Below are 14839 nucleotides of genomic sequence, written 5' to 3'. Positions count from 1 at the left end.
CACCACTTTTTTTTAATATCGAATTATTGTTGTATTAGATGCTTCCAGTGTGATCTCATCCGTGTTGCATTTCATTTGCCAAAGGTGAAAATGTTTTGTACAATATTCTTCAGAAAAAAATGATCCGAATAGTAAAACACCCACATTTTTGTAATCCCCTTTGGAATATCACTTCCCAACCAGACAAACTGAAATTATTTTAATATTTTGATTTTGTCCAGCGGGACCTCTCATCCAGTACATTTCTTTTCGCAAAGAACCTTGATTTTGTATTTTACATTAACTATTTTATATTTTTAAAATATATTTAATGTATGCTTTTTACAGGTTATTTTTATTGCATTTTTTAAACATGTTTTCATTGGTAAATTAGTTGGCTTTAGCTTTTTTTGTATGACTTGCTGCTAAATTGTGAAAAATGAGAATTTAACTCATTTTTTAGTTTAGTGTCACATAAAATTGGTACAAAATGAGAATAGGTTGTCATCAGATTGGTTATTTAGTGGGCTCTCATACAATAAGTCATTTGGGAGGGCTTTATTATTGAAGGTTGGCATTTAGAGGGAATCAAACTGACACACACACACCAACACATATTCCTCTTGCTTGAGCCTGAAAAGTTAAAAAACAAAATCCAAGGTATTTATGTTGCAACTGGAGAAAGCAAATAAAAAGCGTTTAGATGACTTGTTAGATTTTAATGATATGATTTTTTTTCCCCCCGAGCAGACATCTGGCCTGATCTTTTCCAATGTTTTTTTTTCTGATCTTCATCTGTCTCTTTTCATTTGATGTGTTTTGTTTTCCCATGCTGTCGACATGTGACAATTTAGGATTTGCAGGAATTTAATCCTGGGAATTAATTTCATGGATTTTATTTGCCAGGACCTTTCCTCCCCCGAATGAGGTCATCAAGAAGTGATTCATCCAGCTCCCCCTAACAGGGACACACAAGTGGGTGAAATTTACTTTTGGTAGATGCACATTTAATTGTCTTCAGAGACGCAGAAATGGTGTGGGGGGGGGGGGGGGGGGGAATCACCTGCAATATATTTGCACCTTTGTGGTTTTAGTGGAACGCTACAAGATACAGTATGTTAGCACTGGTTAATTATCAATCTATAATGCTAAAGTTATGCATTTTAACTTTGGGATCCATAGGAGAGCTAAATTTAGCCTGGGTTGTTCGTGGAAAGAATGGCCTTGCATGTCCAGGCGTACGCGTCTAACAAACTTGATTTCGAGGTTGTCGTGAATGTGTATGTCACTTTAAGAAAACAGTGTCGAAAGTGCGCACGCGCGTTGCGGGCCTTTGAAATTTGAAATTATATACCCGGAAGTGGGCTCCTCCGGACATCAGCTGACTTTCTTCAAAACACATTTGGCAATCACCGCAATTATAAATAATTCTATTTTCTAGATTTGGAGATGGCACAACTCCATGTTGCAGAGCTTCAAGATGAAGGCAAGCCCTCATTTAAACTTTAAAGTCAAACTTGTTTGTGTTCTAGAAGTGAAAGTGACTACTATAAGTATAACGAAATTAAAATACTATGTCTATCTAGGTACAGTAGTTACTCCTACTTTTCCACTACGTGTCAACATGAAATTGTTGCTTTGTCTGAGCCTGAGTTGTCTTTGGAAGATGGCGATGGCGTCAATTTGGCCTGTCAGTGGCTTAGGCGTCGCTCATCCAGACGCCAGCCGCCGTCAAAGTGGCGTTCTAGAGACGGGAGCAGAGACACGGAGACCCTGGGAAGCTGTTTTATATTATTCCCAGACATAATAGAGCCAATCTGAGTATTCATGAGTTGGGGAGAAAAAAAAGGAAGAAAGACGAGTGGGAGGTTGTGAGTGTTTGAAGCTTGGTGTGTTTTCTCATGTCAAGAACATTCTTGGGATTTCCCTGAATGTAAATGATTGTGGAAGGGTTGTGGAATTACATTGATGAAGTTACAACAAGCCAGACGCACTAAGCCATTTACATCAGTTCACTGGTGGGGAGGTAAGCGAGGAGATTACTGAATGTCTTTTACTATTTTCAATGCACAAGTGGATGCATTGTAAAAATAAATCTGTCCTGTAAAATTGACAAGTCACAGAGAATAGTGTTAAAATACAATTCATATTAATTTATATAGCGCTTTAACAATGGCTGAATCTGTAACAAAGAACTTAACATGGACAACTAACTATACAATACATGAAATAAAACAGTCACAAAGATAGTTGAGTGTTGACAAAAATCAATGATTTAAAAAAAAAATCTGATTATGACATAGCTTCAAAATTGTGAAAAGTCCAGCCATTCTGTCCTTTCTCTACCACCCAGCCCCCATCAAATGTTAAATATCAATGAACGTACTCAAATCTCTCCACATTTGAGCCACATAAATATATCCATAAAGCCTTCAGTGGCAGCAATATATCATCTACACTGTACACATACGGCCCGCGGGCCGGAACCGGCCCCCAAGGAGGTTTAATCACGCGCGCAGGATTTTAAGTGGAAAAAAAGGCACAAACGACATGGTATTTCATATTTTTAATGATGTGCAATTCAAGGATTGTCCACTAAGGGGCAGAGTGGTGCTATTTCAATCAACGTAGAAAGAAAACAGCAGTGTTTTTTTTCAACCGCGCTCATTTTTTTCAACCATGGTTTCAACTAGCAAGTGGCAACCCCGCTCATGCCCATGTCTGAGAGATGTGTGTGTGTGTGTGTGTGTGTGTGTGTGTGTGTGTGTGTGTGTGTGTGTGTGTGTGTGTGTGTGTGTGTGTGTGTGTGTGTGTGTGTGTGTGTGTGTGTGTGTGTGTGTGTGTGTGAGTGAGTGAGTGAGTGAGTGAGTGAGTGAGTGAGTGAGTGAGACCTGATGCGGACGAGAAGATTACTGTGGGAGTTTGAGAAACCTTTTCAGGTATTTGGTGAACTTGAGACAGAATTTTCAGTTTTTCGCTCACATTTCACCGTTAAAGCTTCTGATCTACCGGTCAAAATGCAGCTCGAAATAATTGAGTTGCAATGTAATGCAGATTTGAAGGGTAAATTTACCTCCATAGGCCTGGACAAATTTTAGCAGTATCTACTACCAGGGTACCCCAAGTTAACAGCCCTGGCTGCTAAAGTTTTGTGCATGTTTGGAACAACCTACCTTTGTGAACAAAACGTCTCAGTAATGAATATCAATAAAACAAAAATGCATTCAAAGCTCACAAACAATCACTTAAATTATATTCTGAAAGTGTCAGCTAGTCAGGATATGACACCTGGCATTGATGTACTTGTACGGGCCAAAAGACGCCAAATATCAGGAACAAAAACAATGGTTTAAAAATTCCTTTCTTTATAAATATCATTTAATCTTAAAGTCCATTATTATATTTTAGATACCAATTTATTGTTAAAGTTTTGTGCTGTTGTAGAATCATTGGGATCAGTTGAAATGTGTGTATGATAAAAGTAAATTGCACATTTGTTCATGAGGTGAAATGTTGTGTAAAAGGAATGCTCATTAAATGTCATCGTTTTCCTAAGTTCTTGTGTTTCTTTACAACAAAACTAATGAAAGACATGATATTTTGGTTATTTATAGCATGGATGGTATAATTTTAATGGTCCGGCCCACTTGACATCTACCGAGGCCATATGTGGCCCACAATGTGAAATGAGTTTGACACCCCTGATCTACAGGCTTCTTCATTCCTCGATGTGTTGGTGTGTGGGTCCGGATAACTTTGTTTTCTTCCAAGCATTTCTCAAAGTTGTTTATTGAATGATTTAACATGGTAATTGTCATATTTTTATTGGATTTCTGAACATATGTTTCCTGTAAAAGAAAGTGAGTCATCTAAATTTACAGAATCCGTGCATGTCATGGCACATAGGGTAGTACCACTTCTGCCTCAATTTGAGCCAGGAAAAACCAAGCCACAGGCCTTTTAAATTGACCCCACTCCGTAAAAACCAAGTGTGTACGTTAGCGACGCCTAGTGGCTTTTAAAGAGCCTTGCCCCGGTGAGGTGGGCTGCCCACCCATGGCGCCCAAAAGGCAGGCTAGGTTGTGCTTATTAAATTAGCGACGCTCCAACACATTTTTGCCTCTGCAAGCTAAATGAATGCCAGATCCCAGTCAGTCGACAATTCCCAGCCTCGCCTTGCACGCAGAAGTCCCCCAACACCATCACAACCTCGCTGCGCCTCCCCAATACTAACCCTGGCCACCTAACCCCAAACCTAATCGATCAACCCAAATTATTTTTGTTGATTCAACGCAGATCAAATATCGTCACTTGGGTGAATGAGTATATTCTTTATCCTCTGTATGAAAAACACGGTAGAATTGCGCAATATACAATAGAAGTATTCAGTTTTGGTTTGTGTCTAATATTGTCCTCCTGGTGTTAATTTTTTCTCCCAGTACAATATTATATGTAGCGTGTCCCCCACCCTCTCAAACTGCTTTTTGGTGCCTGGGAAAACAAAGAAAGGCATGCTTATTGAATCAACTTCACACATGTAATAACATCTGCCAGATCTGATCAGGCAGTCAATCGTAAAAGCAATGGTGTCAAATTTCAAAGTGTCAGGACCATGGACAGCGACCAAGTGTTTGAACAAAGGACCCCTTTGTTGGCGCCCCTGCGTTCACGTCACTGTTTGGAATTAGACATCATCCCAACTGTCAGGCCCAGGCGGGTACGCAACACGAGGTAGACAGAAACTGCCTGCCAGGACTTCATGCGGAACAGGCCTCACACACACAAGCAGCCAGGGGACACAAAGGCAACCAAATAAAACCCCAATAAAACCCCAATCCCAATCCCCCCCCCCCCCCCCCCCCCCCCCCCCCCCAAGAAACTTAACTCATTCACTGCCATTCATTAATGTATTCAATAATTGAACATATGATGTTTAGCGCTATTCCCGAATTTGTTTGGGTTTTGTTTTTTTTTTTTCATGCTTGGGTGTCGATAAAGCACCGGCCATGGCCTCTGGCTTTTTTCTTTTCCACAAGGGGGCAGCATTTCCCTTTTTTCCATGTTTGCACTTTGTTCCAGCTCCAGCTGTTGTTAAAGCGCTATATAAACCAATATCTATGTACTGCATTGTATTTTGGACAGCCACCCTCATTTTAAGCTCAAATAACTCCAGACCTATATAATTTAGGAATTAACTTGACAGCGCTGTTCCCGAATGTTTTCTGGTTTTGGTTTTTCTTGCAGGGGTTGCCGATAAAGACCTCTGGCAATGTTTTTCCCTCCCACGAGGGGGCAGCATTTGCTTTTTGTACAGCCACCCCCATTTCAAGCTTAGATAACTCCAGACCTATGTGACTTAGGAATTATCTTTTTTTCTGATGAAAGAATAGAGTCTAAGGTTTCTAACGCAGCATTGAATGTTTATATAATCCTAAAACTCCATATTCTGTGGGTCATGGAATTTGAGTGACGATGACAAAAACCCTGGCACTGGAGTGCACACATTTTTGCACATCGTCTTGCAGTGTGAATGAGTTAAAAGCCTATTTTGACAAAGTAATGACTATAAGTTTTTTTTTAAATGTACAATGGGTAAATAAAAAGTCCCAAAAATAAATACTCAAGTAAATTACTGACACCTGAAAAATCTACTTACAAAATGTGTATTTGTTCCATCCCACACAGAGAATTAGCAAGCGCGGTCTCGTGTGGTACTTTTTATGCTGTGGAAACGGCAGGCAAGAGTTTGTTTTCTCTGGCATCAAGAATGGGGTGAGCGCTTCTTCAAGTGGGGAAAACTGGAGACGGCTCGCATGGCGGCGCTCCCCCACTTTTCAGAGACAGGAAGGCATTCGAGCTCTGGCGTTGAAGCCTACTTCATTTGTAGCCGTCAGCCTGGATGCCAAAAGATGAGATTTTATTTGCAAAGTCAGCATGGAAATGGTGGACCTTCACATTTCATGTTCCAAACCCCAGCATGGGGTAGAAGCTTATTCGAGGCCCAGAATATCTTCAACTTTGAGCTGTAAATAGAACTTTGGTTATTTGTCACTGAACAACACTTTGACCTTGATGAGAAGAGAAAAGGGGCAGCCGTTTTCCCAGTGTATTTCAATATTTGGAGTGATGAGAAAGCATGAGGAGGCAAAACAAATGAAGTTTAATGACAACCAAGAGGAACATTGACATTGACGGCTCGTAGGCGAGCCATCCCGAGGGAAGACAAGGCGCAGTGAGAGCTCAATAATAAACATCGGCGTCAGGGCGAGACGTCCGCGGGCGTGGGGATAAATAAATCGAGCCGCCTCGACGCGCCTGTGAGTCAAAACTCCTGCAGCACATGTGAAAGGGAGCTTTTGTGTCATGAGGAATAAATACAGACACCAGGATCGGGACCATCCGTCACATCAGAGTGCGTTTGAGCATCCTTAAACTAATAAATCTGCAGAGGGCTAAAAAAAAAATAAAGGCAGCTAAGAAGCTACTTGGCCAGCCTCTTTGCCACGTCCTTGTAGGCCATCTCGATTTCGAAATCGGCGGCGCATGTGTTGTTGAACTCGTCGCGGGCGGCGGCGTTCTTCAAGTAGCGCCAGATTCCCGTCATATCCGAGGGGATGTCGTAGTTGCGGTACTTCTTGGCCACCACCTGAAAGACAAAAATTTATATTTTTTAAATTTCACCTCACTTGTCTGTAATGATAACTTGAACCATAGTGGGCAACATCAGATGCGCACACGACAGCTAGGCCAGTATCCCACCTGTCCAAAACGCAAAATCATAAGTTGTATGTATTTTCTGATGTGCATCAAAAGATTACCCTGCACGCCCTATATATATGAAGTAATATTAAGCCACAACAGCTCTCGCAACTCTAGTCAGCAGCCACCAGACTCCTTTTCCCCCTGTAGAAGTATTGTGTAACCCCATCTTCTACTGTAGTGCCTTATAATGTGGTATACCCTGTATTCGTTTTTTTTTAAATACATATACAGTAAAGTCTCGTTATATCGATATTCAAGGGAGTCCGAAAAAATATCGATATAACCGGGACTATCGATATATCCGACCCTGTTTGCATGTAATTTTCTCCGTGCGTGCATAGAAATAGTATCGATATAACCGGGACTATCGATATATCCGATATCGATATAACGAGACTTTACTGTATTATAGTTGGAAAATGTTTTTTTCATTCATTGACGGTGTGCCTTATAGTCCGGTGGGCCTTATATATGGAAACCATTTGAAAATACACCATTCATTGTGGGTGCCCCTTAAACTCCGGTGCGCCTTGTCCACCGGAAAATACGGTACATGATGCTACATTTAAATACAATAAAGAAATAAAACCATCTCTATATCAAAATAGAACATGTTGAATTGAGATATATATGACAAGTGCTTCAGCTGATATGTCAACAAATGTTTCAAACTGGTTAATTGCTTTATTTTTTCCTCTGTTTACGTATTTCCCAGATTTTTTACCTTGACGATGTGCAGTTTGGGCAGGAGATTGCAGTCGGCCAGCGTCAGCTCGTTTCCGTCCAGAAAATTTCTCCTGGACATTTTTTCTTCCTCCATACTGTTGGCGTCGATCTCGTCAGGCAACGGGCTGTTCAGGTACTCATCCAGTTTCTGCATGGCCCGTGTTAAACCTTTCTCCAGGGCTGAAGATTGCAAAATTGCACGCGTCAGTAGTCGATGTTGTCCACGAGGTGGCAGCAAAGTATTGAGTAAATACAGCAAACAGTGTAGCATGCTGCCCTCGACTGGGGAATATTATCATAACACCCTGTCTTGTCATCTTCCTGATTGTTTTTTTTAAACGACATTTTTTTGTTAGGAAATAAAACAATTTCCCTTAAAATGTACAACATATTTCACATGGTAAAATGTCTTTGCAAAACTGCTTCACCGTCATTGGCGTCGATTTTGGTGTTCTTGATGAATGCTGAGAATTTAGCAAATATGTCATTGCCCGCAGTGTTGGATTCTCTCTGCTTGGCTGCCAGTTTGGGATACCTCAGTGACAAGCAGAAAAAAAAATATTATGAATATGTACAGGGCAGCCCAAAAGTAGGACTGCACTTTTAAACAGTATAGTAATGCATATAAACAAAGGAATATATGATATATTAACTCATTCACTGCCAGACGTGCAAAAATGTGTCCACTCCAGTGCCAGGGTTATTGTCATTGTTGGGATAATTCGCTATACGAACATCTTAAAAACATATTTTTGCATCGTTTGTTTATGTTCCTTTACATGATGTCACATCCCATTACGTCACATCCTATTGCCCGTCTTAAATGCTCTCCCAGTTTGTCTTCTCGCCCTCTTTCCTTTCTGTTCCCCCTCGGCCGACCTCCCACAATGTCTCTGCTGTCTACAAGATTAAAATAACTTCTGTTCAAAACCTGGATTCCTGCTGATTTAACCATCCTCTGCTATCAACACCCTGAGAAGCGATGAACCAGGAACGAACGGTCACTTTTAACCAATTAGTCATTGTCACTTGAATTTCAGGACCCACCGTATATGTTTATGTAGTTTTCGGGATACATAAACATTCAATACAGCGTTAGAAACCTTAGACTCTCTCATCAGAAAAAAAGTTAATTCCTAAATTATATGGGTCTGGAGTCTTATATGAGCTTGAAATGAGGGTGGCTGTCCAAAACACAATGCAATACATATTGGTTTATATCGCGCTTTAGCTGAAGCTGGAACAAAGCGATAACATGGAAAATAGGGAAATGCTGCCCTTTGTGTAAAAGAAAAAACATTACCAGAGGCCATGGCTAGGCTTTATCAGCACCCAAGCATGAAAAAAACAAACCCGAAAAAAATCGGGAATGGCGCTCTACGTCATATTTTCAATTACCAAATAAATTCAGAAATGGCAGTGAATGAGTTGAAGAAGGGATTATTGCCAATTGTGGCAGTCATATAAACCACCTGATAAACTAGAATTCCTTAATACTGTACAACTACTTTTAACCTAAAATGCAGATTATGTCTATGGATTACTTAGGTGGCGCCAGCATTTCCTCAAGGAACTCCTCGATCTTGTTGATGTCCGTCTTGACATCTCCATTGTAGGTGAGGAATGGCGGGTGGGTGCCGGGTGCCAGATTGTTCAGGTCTGTTGGCTTCCTATGGGAGCCCAACAAACAAACACCAACTTTGTTTTGTGCTAACAAATTAAATTATGGAATACACTGGAGGCATGAGTCTGCAGCACTCTAGCTCGAGTTTCATACAATAGGGACTAACCGACACTTGCATTTCAATAACAGAATCAGAAAGCCTTCAATAGACCCATAATGGGGAAATTTGCAGTTACAAACCTCATGATGTAGGACACAATATGATCAATAAGGAATGATTTGCAATAGAGCGAAAGATAGGAGGCATTTCTGACATTGGTCGCTAACCTCTTGAGGTCCACAGTGGTAACGTTGAAGACGACACCTTTGAGCCACAAGATCATGAAGATACGCTGTGAGAAAGGACAGTTGCCAATACTCTCGCCATCGCTGCCCGCCTGAGAACAATTAGTTGTTGTTAATATGGGAAAGAATCCTACACATTGAAGCCCCATTTATTAGGGCAGGTACATAGCACACCCACTGCTTATAAGGATTTTAAAAAAGGAATTACCGTTTTTCCGGTGTATAAAGCGCACCCCCAATGAATGTGGTATTTTCAAACTTTTTCTATATCTAAGGCGCACCGGACTATAAGGCGCACCTTATAAAAGGTTTTCCAAATATAATACATAAATGTTTTCCAAATATAAGGCACACCACATTATACGGCGCTACAGTAGGCTAGATTTGCTCGAAATTGTTTCATATTGGCTTTAAGCATGCACTCTGTCTTAAAAACAACAAAGTTCTGTCATGCAAAAATTCGGAAAAAAACAATAATGATAAGGGGGATTTTTTTTTTCATTTGTTATGATTGACTTTTTTCTTAGGCTGTTCACAGCGTTGTAAAAATAAAGCTGTGTTTTTTTAATTAGACACTTATCAAAAGTTACCGGCTATCACACACAATTACCGTATTCTCCGGTGTATAAGGTGCACCAGACTACAGGGTGCACGTTCAATGAATGAAAATAAATGTTTCCAAATATAATATATAAATATAATCAAAGTTTTCCAAATACTGTATAAGGCACACCACATTATAAGGCGCTACAGTAGAGGATAGGGTTACATACTACTTTTTCTACGGAGTAAATGGAGTCAGTGGCTGCTGACAAGACCTATTGTGGCTCAATATGACTTCACATATAAGGCACAGGGTCATCTTTTGAAGAAAATTAATGCTTTTGGTTGTGCCTTATACACCGGTAAATACGGTGTCTAATGCATGTTCTCATAGTGTCATTAAAAACCAATAAAATAGGAGGTTGCTTAAAAATTTGTTGTGCAGTGAGGGTGTAAATTATGAACTGTGACATAGCAGGGAACACAGTTGATCAACTTTTGAGCCAGATACAATTGAAACTTTGCTAGCTTTGGAAAAAAAACATACTCAGCCAGCTTCCTATTGATTTTAAATGAGCTCATGTTTCAGTGCACGTTTGAGAGCCTACACCTAACCCACCACCTGAATTATGCATGTCTCCACACGTGTAGAAACACAAACATTACTGTAGAGAGGCAAACACCAGAACACGGCTGATGTCTGTCTCCAAAGTTGTCGAGTGTGCTTGAATGCAGTGCCAGCATGTGTCATTGTCACGACACAAAAACAACACAACAAATACAATGTACAATAGTGACAGTCAGTCAACATGGGCAACACACACACACACACACACACACACACACACACACACACACACACACACACACACACACACACACACACACAAAGGCTGCTGACCTGCTGGTCAATACACAACACACAACAGACCCGTTCAGACTAAGACTAACGGGAGCATTTAGTTGTCATAAACATAAACATTTGACAGAATTACTACTTAAAAGCAATATTTTGTGAGAAATATGCATTCTGTCATGCATTCATATTATACGTGCATATTTGTAAAAATGCATTTGACTATTAAAATAACATAATGTGTTAATTTCTTTCTTACTTTTTATTCTCACCATTTTTAGTGGTAATTTATATATTAACCCATTCATGCCAAGTGTCATATGAACATAGATAAATTCATTTTCAAATGCATTAATGTTGTTTCTTGCCACATTAATTATTATTATTTATATATAATTATATTCGTATTAATTATATACTCCGTTTGAACCTATTTAAGACTCTGTTTTGATTTTATTTACATTTTTTAATGAATTTATCTGTGTTCATATGAACACGCTCGGCGTAAATGAGTTAATATGTAATTATATATATATATTCTTTATATATATATATATATATATATATTTTCTTTATGTTATTATACTCTTATATTCTTTTAATAATCAAATTCATGTTTATAAATATCCAACTATTTAGTGAATGCATGATAGATTGCACGTTTCTCACAAAATATTGCTTTTAAGTAGTAATTTTAACAAATGTTTATGTTGATATGCATCTGCAATGGAAACTTTTATATTTCACGTAATGTACATTTTCTGAAGCTATGTTGTAAAATTGTGATTTTATTAAATCCACCAGAATTCCCATGAGGATGTTTTATTTTTCTTTCTAATTTTATGCCACCTGCTGCAGGTGCACACACAAGTCCCATCGCGTCCCAGAGGGTGATCAGCAGGATAACAAACACATTTGAGGACAACGGAAGAAGAAGCTGTACATCACCGATTATCCCTGGTAACTTTACCTCTCCTATTGTGTTACTTGTATACACACAAACTTATTTTAAACACACAAAATGCAACTATGTATTTTTTGATTTGTTTAAGTCTTACCTTGACAAAAAGTTCAATCTCGGGTTCCCTATCAGGATCTGTCATGCTTCCTCTTCAATACCAAACACCGGAATGTATCACACCACTACATACTACCTTCAAACTATTCTCATCGTCCCCTAATGTCAAAGTCCAGTTATGCAACAAAGTGGTCCTAAAATTGTCCTAACGTGGTCTTAATGTCAGCTTATGTTATGGGGATGCAGACCGGGGTCAGATTTGTCTGGTAAGGCAGCTGGAATGTAAGCAGTAAAGCGTTCAATGACACCGAGTGCAAACAGGTGCTATGCCGCAGGGAAACGGGGTGGTGGTGGAGGCAGGGGGGGTTAGGGGAATCGGAAAGGGGCAGAGCCCGAGCTGCATTTTTAAATAACATTTACAGCAGGGTGGAGAAAGTGAGCATGAAACCATGGGAAACCACTTGTTAAAAAAAAAAACATCATACATAAATAGGCCTGTTTAATTTGCAAATTCAAAAATATTTAACAACAATGAGTTTTTAATTGTTGTTTGGCAAACTTTTTTTCTTTCAAATGAGCTCCCATTTGTCCTAATATTCAAAATCAAAATGGTCTTTCTTGACCAAGTGTGAAGAACACACAAGGAATTTGTCTTCGGTAGAACATGCCCACCAGTATCATAAAAAAGACACGATAAATAAATATGGAGGACACTCATAAAGGGTAATCTAATGTAATCTAATCTAATTCCTAAATGTAAGTGGTACCGCTCAGGAACAACTGAAACAATATGCAATGTATCAAGTATATTCATAATTTTTAAAAGGGTTTAACAATTAAATGAAGTCGTTAAAAATGATGTCTCAAATCAGTGACTTGTCAGGCTAATCATTCACTGGCCTGTCAAACAGTAACACAACTCCAACAATGTGACTTCTTTTGACCCATGAAGAATGTCTTTTGTGCAGATCAAAATGAAAATAAATCATGGAACTAATTTTTAAAACGTTCTATTCATACATTAAAAATGTAACACTGGAATACGCAATGGCACTGTTTTTCTTACATATTAACTGCCAGACGTGTCCAATAATGTATCCACTCCAGTGCCAGGGTTTTCGTCATTGTCACTCAAATTCCAGGACTCACAGAATATTGAGTTTTAGAAATACATAAACATTCAATGCAGCGTAAGAAACCTTAAACTATCTTCTTTCATCAGAAAAAAAAAGAGTTACAGTAAAGTCTCGTTATATCGATATTCAAGGGAGTCCGAAAAAATATCGATATAACCGGGACTATCGATATATCCGACCCTGTTTTCATGTAATTTTCTCCGTGCGTGCATAGAAATAGTATCGATATAACCGGGACTATCGATATATCCGATATCGATATAACGAGACTTTACTGTAATTCCAAAATGATATGTGTCTAGAGTTATGTGAGCTTGAAATGAGGGTGGCTGTCCAAAATACAAAGCAATACATGCATATTGGTTTATATGGCGCTTTAACAACAGCTGAAGCTGGAACAAAGTGCTAACATGGAAAAAAGGGAAAGGATGCCTCCTTGTGGGATGGAAAAACATTGCCAGAGGCCATGGTCAGCGCTTTATCGGCGCCCAACAAGAAAAAAAACCAACACATTTTACTCTCCATCATATTTTCAATACCCGAATAAATTGAGAATGGCAGCGAACGAGTCAATGAGTTTAACAAGCTCAATAAAATGACAACAATTTAACTTTGACCCCTTTTTTTGGGGGGCGTGGTGCAATTGCGCTGGTGATCTCTGCCCGCCGTTTATCGTTTAAGTGTCCGCTACTGATAAGACGAAAGGAACACATTCCACCATCTTGGAAATGTGATGACACACCTTGAAGCATCGCTGCAAATGCCAACGCTCATATTGTCGTGATATTGATGCCACATGCAAAATAAAAGATGAAAAAATAAATATTTTGCTACTTGAATGGCTTTTGGACAGTGGGACTCAAAAATGAGCACGGTCATGAAAAACGCCGACTTTTAAAGGCAAATCTGGTCAGGCAAGTTCACCAATTTACAAGCTGAATGAAGATAACCATCCAAGTTGGACTATTTGGAGGATCAAGATATGGCTAGGACAAAAAAAAACCTCACCTTGTGAACTTGGACATTGTCCTACCTTGACAAATAGCGATATGTCAGGATCCGCTGGCTCAGCTGGAGCGAGGGCGCTTTGGTCCAGGGTGAGGTTCTCCAGTGTCTTGATGCTGTAGTCCACCGCCTGTTCCTCCTTGGCCAACTTGGAGTCGGGCTCGTGGTGCTTGTAGGCCATCAGCATCCCATCCTCGGCATTGTCCTCCTCCGGCGAAGAAGAGGAAGATGAAGAGCGTCGGGATCCATCGCTCACCTCTGATTTGGTCTCCTGAATGACAGTCTTCATCTCTGTCACCTCTGTTGTCTTCTCCATCTTCACTTGAGCTTTCTCCTCTTCTTCATGTGAGGAAGAGGATGACGACGAGGAAGAGGACCGGCTGCGTTTCTCCACATCCCTGGTGTCCATGTAGTCGCGAGAGACATGTTCGTCTTTATCCAAGACGTGCACCATGACATCATCCACGGTCACTTCCATGTTGGTTGTTAGATGTTCCGGGTTTTAAAGAAGAGGAGAAGCGACGGTTTGACGACTGCTGGCTCCTAGAACACTGAACTTCTCAGCTGATGCCTGATGTAGCAAATTCCAGCGGCAACTCCCTGCGCACGACCTTTGAACCTGGCAGCTAACGGATCATTTACGAAGTGTGCTTCCGCCATCAAGGCCTGCACGTGAACTAAATGGCTCCAAGTTGTACTTCTTTGTGTGTGTGTGTGTGTGTGTGTGTGTGTGTGTGTGTCAAAAAATATGCTATACATTCAATTTATATAATTTACATTATTTTGCTTCTTCTCATCACTGTCTTTGTCCTCCTCACTTGTCCATTTTTTCCTCTCCTTTTTTC

The 14839-nt window shown here is 39.9% G+C and overlaps 1 protein-coding gene across 4 annotated transcripts; it reads right to left on the bottom strand.

The window, feature by feature from the left end:
- Positions 1 to 6116: 6116 nt before the first annotated feature.
- clic5b (CLIC family member 5b) lies at positions 6117 to 14577 on the bottom strand. 4 transcript variants are annotated; one of them, XM_089021676.1, is made up of 7 exons: positions 14293 to 14577; positions 14023 to 14202; positions 9419 to 9528; positions 9012 to 9137; positions 7896 to 8002; positions 7466 to 7647; positions 6117 to 6625 (listed from the first exon to the last, which is right to left on the bottom strand). In XM_089021676.1, the coding sequence occupies exons 1-7, from the start codon at positions 14470 to 14472 to the stop codon at positions 6461 to 6463; spliced, it is 1050 nt and encodes a 349-aa protein (XP_088877802.1). In that variant the 5' UTR covers positions 14473 to 14577; the 3' UTR covers positions 6117 to 6460. The 4 variants fall into 4 exon arrangements, with proteins under 4 accessions (XP_088877802.1, XP_088877803.1, XP_088877801.1 ...); XM_089021677.1 differs by having other exon boundaries at positions 14023 to 14199; XM_089021675.1 differs by having other exon boundaries at positions 14023 to 14576.
- Between the last annotated feature and the right edge of the window lie 262 nt (positions 14578 to 14839).

Source organism: Hippocampus bargibanti, linkage group LG19 (genome assembly GCF_051943395.1).
Source record: "Hippocampus bargibanti isolate YZ-2025 linkage group LG19, ASM5194339v1, whole genome shotgun sequence".
Taxonomy (NCBI): Eukaryota; Metazoa; Chordata; class Actinopteri; order Syngnathiformes; family Syngnathidae; genus Hippocampus; species Hippocampus bargibanti.
This window is presented reverse-complemented; position numbering and strand designations above follow the sequence as displayed.

Bases quoted from the DNA above. Each gene is read 5' to 3' on its own strand.
- clic5b (XM_089021675.1), bottom strand. From the start codon at position 14,472: ATGGAAGTGACCGTGGATGATGTCATGGTGCACGTCTTGGATAAAGAC. The intron at 9,138-9,418 runs GTTAGCGACCAA...GGGCTCCCATAG, and splicing joins ACCACTGTGGACCTCAAGAG to GAAGCCAACAGACCTGAACA. The intron at 7,648-7,895 runs GTGAAGCAGTTT...TGCAATCTTCAG, and splicing joins CAAAATCGACGCCAATGACG to CCCTGGAGAAAGGTTTAACA.